The sequence below is a fragment of the Glycine max genome, chromosome 17, assembly GCF_000004515.6.
Source record: "Glycine max cultivar Williams 82 chromosome 17, Glycine_max_v4.0, whole genome shotgun sequence".
NCBI classification, from domain to species: Eukaryota; Viridiplantae; Streptophyta; class Magnoliopsida; order Fabales; family Fabaceae; genus Glycine; species Glycine max.
This window is the reverse complement of record NC_038253.2, coordinates 13032378-13050624: the sequence shown is the minus strand read 5'-3', so window position 1 is coordinate 13050624 and position 18247 is coordinate 13032378. Positions and strand designations below refer to the sequence as shown.

Below are 18247 nucleotides of genomic sequence, written 5' to 3'. Positions count from 1 at the left end.
ACAACAACGGCCTCAGTGCATACCGCCATTCCTCCTGACGGGACATGGTGACTAGGAGAGAGGCGCACCCATACCGCCATTCGTCCTGGCGGGACATGGCTGACTAGGAGAGAGGGAGCCATGCTGCCACTGGTACTGGCGGGACATGCCAACGTGGGCAGTCCCGCCACTGGCTTCTGCGGAACACGTTGAAGGCTCACGTTGAAGGCTTCCAGGTCTGCACGTTGCAGGCTTGCAGTGTTTAGAACATAGCTAGGCTCAGGCTTGCAGTGTTTAGGGTTTTCAGTTCTGAAAAGCCTAGTATAGCATGTGAACGTTAAAAAATTTTGAACGTTGGGGTTCAAGTTTTCAGCTATAAAAAAAATGGTTGAACTTCATTCTTTACGCTTACATTTCTCCTTACCTTACTGAGTTTTCTTTCTCTTTCTTTCTTCTTGAGTGTGAGAGCTTATTGTGCTCGTGGTTCAAATTTCTTTCAAATTTAGTGCTTGTTGTTGCTGTGCTTTCATCCTTCAAGTGCCCTTACCCTTATCTTGGACATAAATTCCTGGTAAGTATTTTCAAAGTAAATATGTTAATATATATTATAAGTTTAAGTTAGTATTAGTATTAACAAATATTATAGGTTAGTTAGTATGTAAATAGTAGGTTAGTTATTATTAACAAAAGTTCTAAGTTTAAATTAGTTAGTATGAGTAGCTATTGTGTTATTATTTTTTACGTATTAATAGATATTCCAATGTTAGGTTAGTTAGTATGAAAATATTATTTGGTTAGGTTAGTTAGTATGGAAATATTATTTGGTTTGTTAGAATTAAAATTTTATTTAGTTATTGTATATATTGTTAGATATTATTTGGTTCAAAATAATATTTGGTTATTGTATATAATATTTTAGTATTAGCAGTAATTACAGCATAGAATATTATTATTAATTTTTTTTTATCAAAGAATGAGAATTTTATTATGAATTCTAGAAATATCTGTAAAATAAAATATATTCTAACTCAAGAAATATAAAGTTTTCTAAAATAATTATTCTTTCTTATCAACTTGTTTCAATTATTTTTCTAAATTTATTTTATTTGTATACTACATATCTTCTATAGAATCTAAATTAATTGTATTCTTAATTATTCGTAGAATTAAAATATATGATGTACTTTTGGAGGGGGTTGATAAACTAATTATTCTTATGAGTTTTAAATAAGAAATTATTTTATAACTTAATCTCTTGTCAAAAAAATTGTATGAGTAAGTATAATTGAAAAAAATATTATATATTTGTTTAGTTAGTATAAAAATATTATGTGTATATATATTTAGTTGTTGTATATATTCTTAAATTTTATATATGTGATATTAGCTTTTGTAGTATTAGGTATATGTTTAGACGGATGATAGTTTAGCCTAATAAATATATATATATGCATGATACTTTAGGATGACACACGTAATATTAGATTTTTTAGTATTAGGCACAAGTTAATATTCGCTTTAGGTATATATTTATAAATTTTAGACACATAAATTTTTAGTTTTTGTAATTTTAGACACAAGTTAATATCTGATTTCCTATCCAATACAGTGCCCTAGTCTCCTCTAAAGCAACAACTGGGTGCATGTGAAGTAGAACTCTAGCCCTAGCATAAATTTTTTTTTCAGAGATAGCATGTGAACCCTAGGTGCAGCTTCAATCATCACGCTTCAGTCCCATGCTTCAGTCCCATCAGGCTGCATCAAAAAAACAGTGCCAAAGCCTATCCCGCCAGCTCCAATGGCGGGACTGCCCACGTAGGCATGTCCCGCCAGCACCAATGGCGGCATGACTTTTCTCACTCCTACTCAGCCCTATCCCGCCAGTACGAATGATGATTTATGCTGAGTCACCCCCTGTCCCGCTGCTGCCAATAGCGGCATTTCCTGTCCCGCCATTGCCTTTGGCGGTTCCAAGCTTTACGCCATTGTTAATGGCGACACCCACGTACAGAAGAGACCCCCCTTGGAATTTCTTTTAAAAGAGACCCTATTACGTAAAATGTTTTTAAAAGAAGCCCCTTATATAAATTTACCCTTTAATCTCTATGTCTAGAACAAAGGACTACGTACTTCCCTTCAAATAGAATAAAGTTTAGCTTTTGTTTTTTTCCCAAACTCTTGCACTTTCTGTACATAAGCTTCCACAACAGTGCTGCGTGTTGGCTATAGGCTCATTAAAAGGACATGTAGAGAGATTAGGCACCAATTACACATAGTAATAGTGTTGGAAATACTTGGTTAGCATGCATGAAAACACGTGTGTGCCTTTTTTTTTCCTTAACACTTGTATAATATCTTGAAACATAATCGGTAATCGAGAAGTCTATATATGACTTCAATAATTTGCCAAAGTCGTGAATTGAACGACGCCTTTAGTAGTTAATTTTAAAAATATAAAATATTAAGAAAGTCGTAACGAGGAATTCTGTTTTTTTTTTAATAGCAAATAACAAAGTCATATTTTAAACTAATGTGTTTTAAAAGATGATCCGTAATAATTTTAAAAAATATTTATTTTTATAATTTTTTTTTTCAAAAATTACCCACTAAACGTAAAAAATCCAAAATAATTTAGAGCAAGATTCACTATAGACAAGAATATACATCTTATTTAGTTAATCATTTTAAGTTAAAATAAAAATAAATATCTATAAGATATTAAAAAGTAAAATAACTTGTATAATCTATTTTGTGAGCTTTTTAGAGTTACACTACTATTTTGAGAGAATAATTACTTAAAGTAAAAGAAATCAATTTTTTTTTGCTGAATTCAAGAAATCAATATATTCTAACAAGATTTATTTAAAGTTTATAAAATAAAGTATGAGTTTTGTTAATCATTCCTAAATACATTGATTAAAAATTAAAAATATTTTTTTTATTGAAATTTGCCTTAAAAATGTAACGAAAAATGAAAATCATAATTCATTAATGATATTTTAATTCTTTAATTGTTAGCATTTGTCATAAAATTAGAAGTAATTTGACTTGATACCATGTTGGGTGACAGTTAGAGATCTCAAATAAATAATTGGATAAATAATCACTTTTGTTCTTAAATATGTAATTCATTGATAAATGTGTCTTTAAAAGATAAAAATACAAAATTTAGTCATCGAACGTGTAAAAAGTGCAACAAATATATTTGACTGCTAACTTTCGTCCGTTACTTTAATAAAATAAACTACGTGGCACATAGGAATGAATTTGTCACAATGATTGTCAACTTTGTCACCTTTAATTGTCAACATAGAGACATATTTGTCATATAATATTTTTTTGACTTTCTATCATCCTACTCTACTAACAAATGCCTCCATAAAAGATAAAAATATAAAATTTAGTCCCCGAAAATGTAAAAAATCCAACAAATATATTCGGATGTTAATAATAGATTGTGAATAATTATTATAATTTTGAAAAATTTATAATAATTATGACAAAATTTTGTGTGAGTTATATACTTGTAAGTCTCTATTTTTGTTATATAATATTTAAGCTTCATCAACGGTTAAAACATGCATAAAATATTATCAATGAAAGTGAATTTTTATTGTTTTGACGAATTCTTTTACTTTTCTTCAACTACAAAAAAAAAAAAAAATCAATCTTTTGGTTGTTAACTCTTAAATAAATGTTATCAACACACACAAAAAAAAGAAATTTAACTATAAAACGATAAGAAAATCATTATTTTTGTTTAATCAAACACTATTTATTTATTTATTTTTTTTTATAAATTTTTCATAATAAAATATGAATGTCTATTAGTATATGCAATGACATCAAATTACAAATTATAATAAAAGTTTGTTGATTTTTAAATTAATTTTTTTAAAATCATACACAATTATTTTTTATTGACTTATCATTTATAAAAATCATAACCTTAAAAAAAATCATTCCAAAGGAGGTGAGTGTTTTTTAAAAATTAAAAGTGTCATTTCAATTGCAATTTTCTCTAAAAATTATTCATGAATCTAATTCAACTATAATGCTTTACAATAAATATTTTTTTACTTCAACCTTTCATCAAACACGAGAGTATAAAAAAATTATTTACGAGTTTATAAAACGAGTATTCTTTTTTTTTAGACTCAATTTAATTTACAAGTTTGTTAAAAAAATATTGTCGCAATTATTATAAATTTTTTCAAATTATAATAATTATTCACAATCTACGATTAACGTTTGAATATATTTTTCGCACTTTTTACGCTTTTGGAAACTAAATTAACAAATTTGTACATCCCAAGTAACTTATTTTATTAATGGTGACAGACTAAAGTTAACGGTCGAATATATTGTTGCATTTTTTTTTATACATTAGGGAGAAAAGAAGTGACTACTTACCCTAAATAATTTGTTATTGTTCTCTTAAAAAAGAATTATTATTGTTTATTTTTAATAGATGTTAATAAACTCGGCATCAACCGTTAAACCGAAAGTTAAAACTAACAAGTCTTGTTGATGAAACTTGTTTAGTGAAATCCTTGGACGAGTGATGATAACCGTACACGGGTTGAGTATTGGTTGGAAGGGAATCTAACGGTTGGCTGAGAACGCGCGTATTGTTCCTCACCTCGCTTTCGTTATCCATCACTGTGTTTGTCTGTGCTAAGAAGAAGAAAATGGCACTTCCCCTTCTTCGAATCCCCGGGATTCCACTTGCCAAGCAACACCAATCATTCCCTTCCAATACCCGCCGCAAAGCCACGACGGCGCAGGCGGAGCTCGAGACAGCGGTGGCGCGGACGGGCGGAACCGGTTACCAGTCTCCGTCCGTCGATGTTCCCACGCATAAGGTCATAGTCCACGACAGACAACGAGGAATCGTTCACGAATTCGTCGTGCCTGAGGTACCATCCTTCACGTTGCAACTGCATGCTGTTGATTTTTGTTTCTGTGACCCAAGAGGAACAGAAATTAATGGTCCTTATTGTTTTTTTTCTTGAAAATTTATGTGTGAATGTGACTATGGTTTATGAAATGCAGGACCAGTATATATTACATACTGCTGAGGCCCAGAATATTACCCTTCCATTCGCCTGCAGGCATGGTACTTACTTTTATCTTATTTCTTCATAATTTTCTGTTATCTTCTCACACAAGGAAATGATGTAAACATGACTAAATAATCTAGTTTTTTAGGAATTTTTTATTTAGGAATTAAATAATCTAGTTTTTTAGAAATTTTTTATTTAGGACATTGTTTAAATTTACAGATATTATCAATTTGTTTTTTAAGACGTTGTTAGTATTTGAATTTGGTATTACATTTTAGCTTTATATAGAGAGCACGGCCGAGGAATAAAATTCTGCATAATATATTTCCTCTTCTTTTAAAAAAATAATTTTTTCTACACAAAAGTGCCTACAGAAAATACACACATTCATGCTAATTTGCTATGTTATCTTCTTTTTTTGCTGCTTGACTGCACCTGCATTCCTAGTGGGATGAGGCTTTGTTATTGTTGTTGTTGACTACACCTGTATTTCTGTTTCCTACAGGAAGCCGTTGATTTCTCTAGTTATCTTAGTTTTAAGGTTTCATCTTTGTCATTTAATGGAATTGGAATGGTAGATTATTAGATTTGGTGGGGTTTCATTATCTTCAGTATTTTTAAGATCTGCACAACTCGTCATATAACTAACAAGGGTGTTATAGTGCCAAATTTGACATTTTTTTACCATACCCTTGGGAGATAACTGGCTTTCCAATTTTCACTGGTTCAAATTAGATCTCTAAGCACATGTCAGTCCTTCATAACATAAGGTTTTTGGAAGTCATTAGAAGAATTTTACAAACCTATCATATCATTACCAATGGCCTAGGCTGATGATAGATTCCATTTTTTCCTGGGTTTTATTAAAATACAGATAAAAAGGTGATTACTTTAAACTAGTGTTTTTCCTTGGGAGCAAAGAAAATATGGTGAAGTTTGTCTTTGTAGATGATGCAATGCATTATTGATACTTGTTTTCTCTGCTACTTCTATTGCCATTATGATTCAAATCTGTCAGGTCTGTGATGCTATTGCTAGCTTCCTGATACTGTTTGCTTCTTTAAAACCTTTTATCTATCACAGGTTGTTGTACTAGCTGTGCTGTACGTATAAAGAATGGAAAGATTAGGCAACCAGAGGCACTAGGGATATCGGCCGAATTGAGAGACAAGGCACACCTAACTTCTCTTTATTCTATGTTTATAATTTTGTTAATTAAATGCTTGAATTAGTAATTTCAACTAGTTAAGTACCAATGCACAATTTTGTAATGCTATACGCAATAATCAGCATTTCCCCTTTTTTATTTTTATTAAGTTTTAAGAGTAAAAGAAGATATTGAGCATGAATTATGATAAAGCAATATACTTTTGTTAAAGTATACTGTATTTTGTTTGTTAGTTAGAGCTGTCTTTTTTAGATAATTATATTCTGTATTTCTGTTGCATCCAACAGTTGGTTAAACCTAATAAACTATAGTAGTTTATACTTAGCAATAAGTTTTACCTCTCAATATTAATCAATATTCAATAATAATTTTTCTCAGTTTTCTATCAAGTCTCAACTCTCTGTCATTTTATTCTAAGAAGTTTGTTGTGCTTGTTACTATAGTGTAGAGGAGGGGAGGATTAATTCCTGGTATAGAGCCATATGCTCCATTAAAGTTTTGAGATGGCAACACCATATGCATTAGTCTGATGTCTGACCCTATTCCGTAGCAAATAAGAGGACATTGAAAGTTTTGCTGTTTTTCATAGTGCCAATGCACTGAACTATTACTTACTATTTTCCTTTAATTATTTTCATAACTTGTAATTACGATTCAAAGCCAAAATGAAAATCAACTGTAACAACTATGAGCCATTGACCATTCTATTAATGGGATGCTGTTTCCTATATGTTAACCTGGACTATAATATTTTTATTCTGTTGTTTATCCTCTTCCATTGTTAGCTTTACTTGCACTATAATTTTCAGAAAAGCCAAAAATAGAAATGACTTTTTTGGTTCATTCCTGTAATGAAAAGAACAATGAGAATTGAAAAGGATTTACTTATTCAAAAGGGCTTAAGTTAAAACTTAGAAGTACAACTATTTGACTCTTCTTTTTAGACATTCCTGATATGATTGTATTCATAGTTTGCATTTTGTTTCTTGGGTCAGTGTTTCTATTCCAGAGCCCTTGCACAAAATGAATAAGTTAGATTATATACATACAACAGAACAAAGATGTTTTCCAGTTTATGGTTAGTTTGGTGCCATTTGCAATAAACATTCCTTTTCCACAAATGGTAGTTAATTAGTTAACAACATTGGGGAAAATGTTATAAAAATAATAATAACAATATTTATCGTCATCATTATCATTGTTGTTGTTATTAAAATTTCCACTGTCTTTTATTGCTGAGCTGGACAAGTGTGTTGCATTTCAGGGTTATGCACTTCTTTGTGTGGGCTTCCCAACCTCTGATGTTGAAGTGGAAACTCAAGATGAAGATGAGGTAATGAGAAAGGCTACAATTACAGTTTGAAACATTTTGTGATAACTGTTTGAATAGACGCCAATCCGATAAACTCTAAGGAGATGCTTTTTCTTTTTAGAATTGATATTGCTAGAATATCTACAAAATATCTCATAATATCTTTACTGTACCTTTTAATATTGAATATTTTTTGTGATCTTTAGAATATACCGTGGAATCAATAAGTCATCTAATTGAGAGTTATTTCCTGATTTCATTATATTTCCTGGTACCCCCATATTTAATTAGTGCTAGTAGTGTTATTGTATGAATGCACCAGAGCTTTACACACTAGTAATTGATGTAATTATTAGTATGAAAAAGACCTTTGAGTTAGTGTTTTGTATTACATTGTAATGCATAATATCAATCTATGTTAGTATCTATATTATCCTAAATACTATAACTTGGTATCAGAGTAGTACCATCCTTTGTGTCCTAGTCCTGTCATTTTCTCATTGTCGCATTCCTTAAAATATGAAATCCAGTGCAAAGATGTCTATATCTATATGGTTCTTTTCTATCTTCTGGTTGTGCTCCAATTACAACCACCAAGGGTTTTTCCTTTTTATTCCTTTTTTGGATTCCTTCTACCCTCTATTGGTTCACTGTGTTTCCCTTTCCAGCAAGCTTTTCACTTTTTCTCTTTCTCAGTATGCTCATATTAAATCATCATGTTTGCCGAAGTTCTTTCCTTCAATGGTATTATTGTTGGTTTTCTAATCTTTAGCATATAAGAGGGAGAGTGATGATCTGTGCCCAATTTATACCTTAATGCTGGTGTTTGTTAGATCATTGTCTTTCCATTGATCATCATTTCAGTGATAACTTAATTCCCAATACTGCACTATACCAATGGCGATTTCTTTTCCCATTGACGATCATTTCAATGGTGACTTAATGTTGTTTTGGACTCACATAATTCTTGGATTTAATTTCCAAGTTTATTGGGTCTCCTAAATTATATTCTCATCTGAAGCTTCCAAATGCTATTCTTGAACTTAGAGAAGCTATTACTGGGTCACCAGAGTTATCATAAACGGAGATGTTTTATTGGTTGACAGTGTAAAATAGACACTGCCAGTGTATAGTCCCGTTTCTCTTTGTTATTATCATTTGTTGGGGTTCGTGAGATAAGAATATTTTTGTTGTCATTGTTATCATTTTTTTTTTGAATATTGGTTATGAATATAATAAATCCTGGGCACATACAGGTATATTGGCTTCAATTTGGACGTTATTTTGCTCGAGGACCAGTGGTAAGTTCTGTTTGTAACTATTTTTATCTTTTTATTTTTTTTTAGAATGAGATGGCTTGTATTATTGTCTTTGATTACGTGACTTTAAACCCGAAAATTGCTTTACAGGAAAGAGATGACTATGCCTTGGAGTTGGCCATGGCTGACGAGTAAGCAATGTAGAAAATCTGACAATTATTGGAGCAAAGAATGTGAATATTTTGTTTCCCCTTCTTTTCTTCTTCTCATATATCTACCATGTTATCTTCTTGTCTTGGTTTATTTTTCCCTATATATACTATTGTGCTAATTCCAAGCAAAGCCCCATGCTATATGCCTATACTCCTATCTTTTTTCCTATTTGGTATGGTATACAAGGTGTGGGTAATTAATTCGCCTAACATATATCTAGAGATTTTTAAAAAGAGTTAACTCAAGCACGGGTTAAGTTGACATTGAGTCCCCATGTTAAAGTGAATTAAAAAAGTAGTCACCCTCTCGATTCACCAGAGTTGGCCAACTTAATTTAGCCAAAGAGAAAAAGAAAAGAAAAGAAAAGAATTATTGGCCAGCAATAAACCAGAATGGCGTTATCTTTGGGCATTACTTGTGGGAACGCTATACCTGGAGGCTGGAGCGGGTTTATATTAGAGGAAGAGCTTTGGGACCAAAGAGACAACAGCATTAAAGGCACTAATGAGGAAGAACTCAGAAGGTTCATTTTATTTGTTTATTGTCTATTTAGTTTATTTTGAAGCAGTAACTAAGACAAAATAAGCTTCAACTCCAATAAAAATTGATTGATGTGTTTGTAGGTTTGCAAAATTTCCATCGGAGGCAAAAAAAGGGGAGAAACTTTACGTCTAGGGAAATAATCTCTGTCGATTTTTAAGTGCCAGAAATTGTTTAAACCTTTCAAACGAGTCAGTCGAGTTAATCACAAGAAAATGAATCCCCATTAAATAATTAAAAAAGTAACAGGTGATGGTTCAGCAGTCACTATGTCATCGTTTAACTGCCCAAACAAATGACAGAATAAAATAGAAGACGGAAAAAAAAAAGCTTTGATGAATCAAACTTTTGTTTAGGGATTGGAAACATTTTTTTTTTAAAAAAAAAAGGACTAAAACAACAATTAATCTTTAAATGATTTTTCATGAAAGAACTTCAGAAAAGAGAAAATTAAAACATGAAAAAAGGTTTGCTGAGCTCTGTCAATTACTTTTTTACTTTTGAATTTTTTCCTCTTCAAGCAATGATTAGCTATGAGGTATTGGAAAAAATTTTGTGACCAAACAGCACTGTCGGGAAATGTAAAAACAAAAAATTAACTCTTTTTGTTGTAGGATTTATGAACTCCATGAGACTTGAAAATGGACCAGGATTGAAGTTGCCATTTTTTTCCAAAACAATATTCCACTTAACATTGCCTTGTCAATTTAGAATAGCGATAGAATAGAAACATTAAAAAGGATTGAGATGGCAATCTGTCTTTTGATTCAATTGGGCTCCAGGATATAATTATGCCCTATGGTCATGGACCATCTGAAGAAGAAATAATGCTTGGATTTAGTGATGGTCCATGGGGAATAGTGATAAACCCACGAATAAAGAAGATTGGATTTACCCTTTTAATTTGATTCGGTTGGGCTCCATGCTAGAAATATCAAATTTGTTTTGGTCCAGCTGAAGAAGGAAACAGTTGCATAGTGTTGATGAAATAATAAAGCAGGATCAAGAGAAGACTACACCATTGTGGTCCATTGCTCTATTAGTTAAAAAAGTCATTAGGAACAAGATGGTGAGTGAAGTGTACAACCGTACCCCACGGTCCCACAAGCCTTGAATGTAAAAGAAGGGCTTCTCATGCATGGGAAGTTGATAGATTGATAACTTTTAATAGGAAAAGGAAGTGATTCTTCTCTTAATCAAAAAGCTGAAATTGGTGAAGCAATGTTATGAAGAAGCCAATCTTAATTATCAACCTTGGAGGGATTTGCATTTTAGTCCATTGCGATATACTGATATTGATTCTTTGGTGCTATTAATTGTACTCTTTAGCCATATGGCATAGCATGCTTCTCAGCAATTTGGTAACTCTGGACTTACTTTAATGGGCTAATGTGGATCAAATTTGCAAAATGAGTAATGTTAGTCTCATTTGCATATAATGTGAAACTCCCAACATGTATTAGATAAATCTTCTAAAGGACTTTTGGGTGTTAAGTATATTTTTGGAGAATGATGTTATTTGTATCTTTTATTTTGATCATTCTTTTGGAAGGGGTGTAACAGTTATCCAAACATGCATGTGTAATTATTTTGGGTGAATCTGGAATATCCTCCAACATAAGTTAAGGACTAATCTCTCAAAATATTATATTTATTTGAAGGTTTGACCTCTCCCAATAACAAACATTTTTCATGTATAAATCTAAGATCAAACCTCTTACCACACATGCTTAAAAGACAAAATCTTTTGTCAATCATGTCACATCATAGTAGTTAACATGCAAGTAATTTGAGTAGTAAAAATGTGCAAAGTTAATAGTGATGAATACAAGAACAAGGAGAAAATAAAATAGATAACAATGAAAGAAGTTAAATGAGAACCTTCAATGTATAAACAATATCGTCCAGATTGACAAAGACAAGAGATTTCTCATATCTAGTTCTGTACACCCAGCATTCACAGCCACTTATTGTGATATTACTACTTGCTATTTTAATCTATTAGCAGCAAGTTATGGAAAGGGCTAACTGGCTAAGGATTCAAGTTCATAGGGAGACAGTCACAGCCGAATATCTTTTAAACTTTAAATGATACTGCCCTTGTACTCTCACAAAAAGACTAATTTTCAATTGAACATGACATTTACAAAATGATTGGAATCAAAATATGCTCTGGAGTGCTGATAACGGTATGGTTGACATGAACAAGACTGTAGGGGAACGTTGGCCAACATCAAAGGGGCCATGCTTGGAAATGTAAGAAGACATGTCCATGTCATTCACTCACTATGATTTTTGCTAACTCCTAGTGTTTCAAGTGGAAGACAGGGCAGAGTAGAGGGTTGAGAAAGACATTCATTGTGTTAAACTGCCAAATATGTTGCTATGTTGTGTAATGAAAGGATGTTGTTGCCTCAGTCCTGTCTGCATTTTGCAACTGCAACATGTTGAATGAGTTCACTGCACACATCATAACTACAATTTTTCTGTTTTCTTAGCCTTGGCCTTGCCCTCTTTTTGTGAAAATTCGAGGCATGGTACCATTTCCAAACCCCATTTCTAACCAACCACAAGGATAAATGATAGTATCCAGAAAAAAAGTTGTTACCAAATAGTCAACATGAGCTAAGAATTCTACCATATTCAAAGTTAAGAAATGCCTGCAACACACTTTTTTCAATACACACAAAAATTTGATTCCCACTTGTTTAATGAGTTATGCTCTTAATTTTGTACTACCTCATTCTCATATCTTTAGATGTTTATGATTAATGTATATGAATTAAGAAATATTTAACAAATGCAAATTTAGATTACAAAGCCTTTATTTAATATTCAATTAGTAGTAATAAGTTATATTACAAACTCCTACTTATCTCAATTATAGTAGCTATTAAATAAGGCATAATTGAGAAAAAATTATTTAGACTTCAAAATTCTAAAACATCAATTATTTTGGGATAAAAAAGAAAAAAAATACAACATCTAAATATATTAATAGAAGATTATAGTTTTAATAAATTTTAATCAATAAAACAATAAAATATGGTTGGCAGTGGTTGGGAATGGGGGCTTAAGGATGAAAGAAGAAGAGGGTAGGGGGGAGAAGTCATCAGGAATGGGGGCTTAAGGATGAAAGGAGAAAGGGGAGGGGTCAATCTCATTGATATTTCTAATAAAACTAATAAACTAACATTTATTGATAAAACAAAAAAACAGACTATGCTGATTAGTATACTCTTCAGATTTTGATGTAGTCACCAATGTTTATCCGATTCAGCAAGATTTGTCTAAATAAAACACCCGTGAAGTTAGTTATTCATGCAAAGTCAAAATCAGCAATGGGAAACCATAGAATAAAATGCCCCCTTGCTGAATAATTCTCACCTCAATTTCATCCCGAAAATATCTAAATGGGAATTTTGGACCCAGATGTTATCTTGTTGAATTGCTCATCTAGTGTTTCAACTGACTGCTTACCTTTTGTGGCCGTACTTGGACCTTTTCTGATTCAAAAAGTCACAAAGTGTCTCAATGAAATTAATGGTGTTTGGTATTCCATATATATATATATATATATATATATATATATATATATGCATAGAAAAGTAAATGAGTAGTTGAGATTTTCTCGGCTTTAAACCCATTCCAAATACTTCTCAACCACTTATTTAGTGATTGTGAGGGTTATGTCAATTACTTTCTTATTGTGCATCTATTATTCCTAATATAGTACAAATTATCTACAGCTGAAAATAAACTTTACACCCAAAATCTAACGATGGGATTTTTCAAAACACTCATCAGAAACAGAAAACTTATCATAAATAGTTTTTTCATACACCCAATCTAACAAAAATATAATTTAATACAATCACGCAAGGCAAAAAAATAACTCTATACACGTGAAACGAGTTTCCTCTCCAATCTGATAACCTCTTTATTCCTTAAGGGCGATATGTAACTCAAAACCAAGGTTGTAGAGTCTATAATGACCTTGCTATTTTGTATGTTTTAGGTGCTGAACTTCTGCTCAGTGGTGCTTGCTGTGGCCTGCATCATTTAGTAACACCAGAGTAAATCGTTGCTTATATCACAAAATTTCTCTAGTTCTAATTTTTGCTCACCCTTTAAAACACTTCTCAAATTGGAGAAATTCCCTCTATTTTCATTCCTTCTATTTATTCATTAAATGAAAAAAAAATGATCTTATTTGCAACCAATAAAAAGTTAAGGCCATGTTTGAATAAACTTCTCTATATGCACTTATAAAAGAAGAAAATAAAAAGGTAAAATGGATTAAGCTTTTCCATAAGTTCAAATCAACTAATGCACCTTAGCTTCTGAAGAAGTTAAATGAAAAACTTTTATAAAAGTTAAGTGCACAAGTTAATTTTAAATTATGGAAGAAGTTTAATTATTTTTTTTGCCTTCCTATAAGTAAGTAATTATGGAGAAATTTATCCAAACTGGGCTTAAGTCTATTTCTACTCTTCCAAGTGAATAGGGAGAAAGGTAAGTGCTATTCCGGCACACACACACCTGTACGGATCCTTCTCAATATGATTGGGACTAGAGACAGTTTAAAGAAAATCTAGTTAGTGAGGAATAAGAGATTACACTGACCCCAACTGATGTTACAAAATTGCAAACTGCACATTTCACGGATCTTGCTCCATATTGGTACGCCAGTAGCATCCTGCAGTTCCCACAGTTGACATGTGCCACCTGATTTGCTGTCACAATACACAAACCTGATGCTTATTGCTTGCTTACCCCCAAAATAGGGACTAAAAACCACAATCATTTAGCTCATAAGAGAAACGTCTTAAAAGTCTGTCCAATAGGCGCATGCGCATGCACACATACACACAATTTCTTAAACCTCAGAGACAATTAGTACTACAATACCTTCCAAAGCTAGATTGACAGTGTGACAACATGAACATTGCACACTTGTCGCGCCCCGGATGTACATGAGTAAAGTATGGCAACCTCCACATACTAACTGGGCCATTTCTGTGCCTGTCACACACCAGTATTTGTGATTTAGCTGCCTCGTCATCAGTTGATTTGAAATCATAGGTAGCAAATTGAAACTTTCAAATAACCTACACAATTTATATAGAGAATAATAGACTTAAGTGAGGAGAAAAAAACTGCAGCATACCAGGAGGTGGCACTGCTGTGACAGCATTGCAAACAGCACAGCACACGGAGGTGGCTCCAACTGGAAACACTAGAAGGTTTCTACACCCAGAACAGACAAGTTGACTCTGTACACCTAGCAGTCATGAAATAATTTTAAGTATCAAATAAATGACCATAACATGCTAAAGGTTCTAGCATTCAATCTATCTTAAAAATAGGCTCAATTTTCAATGTTAAGCCAGACCCGGATGAGAAATTGGCCAATTTCAAAACCATATCACCAGCTATCTCAAATCCACACATTCCACCCAAATCAGAGTCTCAAAGGAATCTCACTCAAAAATTTCATCTCCAATTCACCATTTCTCCTTTTAGCCAATCGGAAAGTGGAATTGTTTTTTTTATTATTTATAATCATGTCGGTTTTACATTCAATTTAAGAATTTTGTCCAAATGATAGAAAAGAACTAAGAATTCAAATCTCCAATCATTCCATCACCACAAAGCAATGAGATTCTTTTTTATTCTTAAGAATCGAAGACAGGTACTAAGGGATTTACAAGAACTCATACACCATACTCAATCAAATGAGCTAAACCCCTTTGGTACCATAAAGCAATAATGAAATGATGGAAAGATTTCTTGGTAAGCAATAGAGAAGAGAGAAAGGCAGATATGATACCATTAGCTGGTGGTGTATAAGGAGCTGGCGGTGTTGGGTAGGGGGCAAGTGGAACTGGCATTATAAAGGACTAAAAAATGTTGTTATCTTTCTCTGCCAAACTCTACACAGAGAACAAAGCACTTTCTCCCATTTTTTTTCAGCTCCTGGAAAATAAGCAAATAGGGTAAAGACTCAATCTTGGATAAAAAAAAGTGATGCACATGGTGATGGAACAGAAAGGCATGAACATGAAGTAGAGTGAGAAGAAAACCCGTGAAGAAGAGGGTGCCGGCAAATCAAATAATAAAGTAAGAGTCAAATGAATTGCTTCTTCCCCTTGCGCATGAAACTAAAGGGAAGGATTCCAGAAGGAATAAGAAAGACTATAAGAGTTAAGTTAAGGCCTTTCAGTGGAAGTTGTATTTATGTACTGTGGGAAGTGGGAAAATACATTACAGTATAACATGTCCTGTGGCAGCTTGCCAGTTGCTGCTGACTAAGTAGAGAGAGAAATTAAAGGATATAAGTGGACACTAGAAAGAAATAAGATTTACAAAAGATTTGGATATATATTATAATAGCATGGTCCAAGACCGGTGCTTAAATTACTATCATTTTGTCTTCAAATTTGGACTATGTTCTAATGTGAAAACTAATCCGACTGGTTGAGATATTGGGTTAATATATATATATATCAAATATGATTAATTTATAATTTATATTTTAAATTTAAAATAATTGTTATAATCAAACTATAAATATTATATAATTATTTATTATTACAAATTATTTATTGGATATTATCATTAAATTATTAAGGGGTTTTTTTATTTTTCACATTTAAATATAAAAGTTATTGAACGATTATGAACAAGTATCATGAAATTGTATAAAACACATAAATATTAAATTATATCAAAATTTAGATAATAATTAATTATTATAAATTGTTGTTAAGATTAAAATAATATCATAACAACATATTATATGTTATTTAACAATCCGTTATTAACAATTTAAAATATTTTAGGAATTGTAAAAAAACAAATCTTAACCGATTCGATTGCATATTTGATTTGATAGTCTAACTTGGGACATCCATTCCCATTCAAACTGGTTCAAACTGGTCTAATCAACTAATTCGGTCTAATTTTTAGAATTATGCTTTGTTCATCTCAAAAGATAAAAATATTGTTATAGTTTAATTTATTTTAATGTAAATAATTTTTTAAAATGTATACTTTTTCTTTAAGTGACTTATGACATCATTGCTAGTTTTGTGTATAAAAAATTATCTTTTCTTTTTATTTTAAATTGAAGATTTTAATTGATTCATTCAATTTGAAGATTTTTTTTATTTCATTTAAATTGAAAATCTTTTTTTAATTAAAAGTTTGTTTAGGTTTGATCCAATATTTATAATATTTCACACAAGTTTGTTTGTTTTAAGATCATACAAGTTAGTTATAAATATATGAATCAAGAAATATTTTCTTAGGTGAATAAATATTAAGTAAAATAACATAATTATTCATAAAATTATACAAACACATATACAAACATCAAGATAATGAGAAGACACAAATTAAAATAAAGTAATTTTTTTTTAATATAAAAGACACAACTTAAAATGATATGATTATTCGTGAAAAAAAGTTATGTAAAATGATGTGACTCTTCATAGAATATATCAATTGACGTGATTCTTCACATATATAAATGTTAATAAACTAAGATATTATTCATATACAAGACTCACTTAATGTTGTTTATTTTGTACCATTTTCTTAATCTTACTCAATATACTCATAATCCTCTTGTTCTTATCTTTGGTATATAAGAGATAAAGATACTATCATTTTATAAACATCATTATTATCATCAATTAAAATTTGGAAGTATAAATCAGAAGGATCTTATTATGTACCAAATAAAATTTACTTTTAACCAAAGTTGCACTCAAGTTTTAGAATTGGTTACAATGAGTTAAGTTAATTTAAAAGAAAAGATTTATCTATGTCTTTTGGCATTGTGAGTATTTTTTTTTTATTTTATCTTCTTTTATCCTTTAAAGATCCATCTTCATCATTAAGCTTAAAAATTTCCTATCAACCATGAGACTTGATTTTATTAGAAATGTAAATGGCAATATTGGATGAAGATTTAAAGTTGACAAAAAAGTTGCTTAAAACACTATGTCATCTTTATAGTCTTAAAATTAATAGTAGATTTTTCTTTTTACAGGATTAATAGTATAATGTTTTAAATTAGTTACCTATAGCATTAAAAGTTAGAGACATTGTTACAAAAGTATTTTAATATTGGTTGTTTTTAGCATTTCAAATTGATTCCATGCACGAATGTAAAATCAATCGATACCAAAAGTCAATGCTTTCTTGTTACTACATTTGCTCTACAGTTCATGTAAAAAGTGATCTTTCTATGAGTTTTGTTCACAATTGATGTATAAATGCTATTTTCCCCTAAAAATAGAACTTTAATGACAATTTTTTTCTGATATAAAAATAACAAAACGTACTCAAATACATAACAACACAAAATCAACACATAAATACTTTCCATCCATTATATATACTACATCTCATATATCAATATTCATTTGAAAAAAATATATTTATAATAATGGATCAAACAAAAATAAAAAGGGCAAAAATACAATTGGAAGATTGTGCATCTGAAAAATATGTGATAATAGACATCCATGGTGAAGTTTATGACTTGGTACAGATTTTCCATCTACCTATTAAGACAATAAAGAAAAGGTAAGCAAATAAGATAAATAAATATAAAATACAAACTAGATAAGAAAATTAATTTATCTTTATTCAAGTTTCATGTACAGATATTTTCTCATATTCCATTGTGTTGATCATC

At 31.0% G+C, this 18247-nt stretch overlaps 2 protein-coding genes across 2 annotated transcripts; one reads left to right on the top strand and one right to left on the bottom strand.

Moving 5' to 3' along the window:
* Positions 1–4523: 4523 nt before the first annotated feature.
* On the top strand, positions 4524–9145 carry LOC100782906 (ferredoxin C 2, chloroplastic). The gene is made up of 6 exons (XM_003550900.5): positions 4524–4898; positions 5035–5098; positions 6129–6217; positions 7478–7546; positions 8782–8826; positions 8935–9145. Exons 1-6 carry the CDS (start codon positions 4671–4673, stop codon positions 8977–8979), a joined length of 540 nt encoding a protein of 179 aa, XP_003550948.1. The 5' UTR covers positions 4524–4670; the 3' UTR covers positions 8980–9145.
* A 4210-nt stretch (positions 9146–13355) lies between these two features.
* On the bottom strand, positions 13356–15882 carry LOC100799843 (protein LOL1). The gene is made up of 6 exons (XM_003549934.5): positions 15624–15882; positions 15371–15516; positions 14708–14821; positions 14449–14562; positions 14164–14273; positions 13356–13590 (listed from the first exon to the last, which is right to left on the bottom strand). Exons 2-6 carry the CDS (start codon positions 15429–15431, stop codon positions 13552–13554), a joined length of 438 nt encoding a protein of 145 aa, XP_003549982.1. The 5' UTR covers positions 15432–15516; positions 15624–15882; the 3' UTR covers positions 13356–13551.
* Between the last annotated feature and the right edge of the window lie 2365 nt (positions 15883–18247).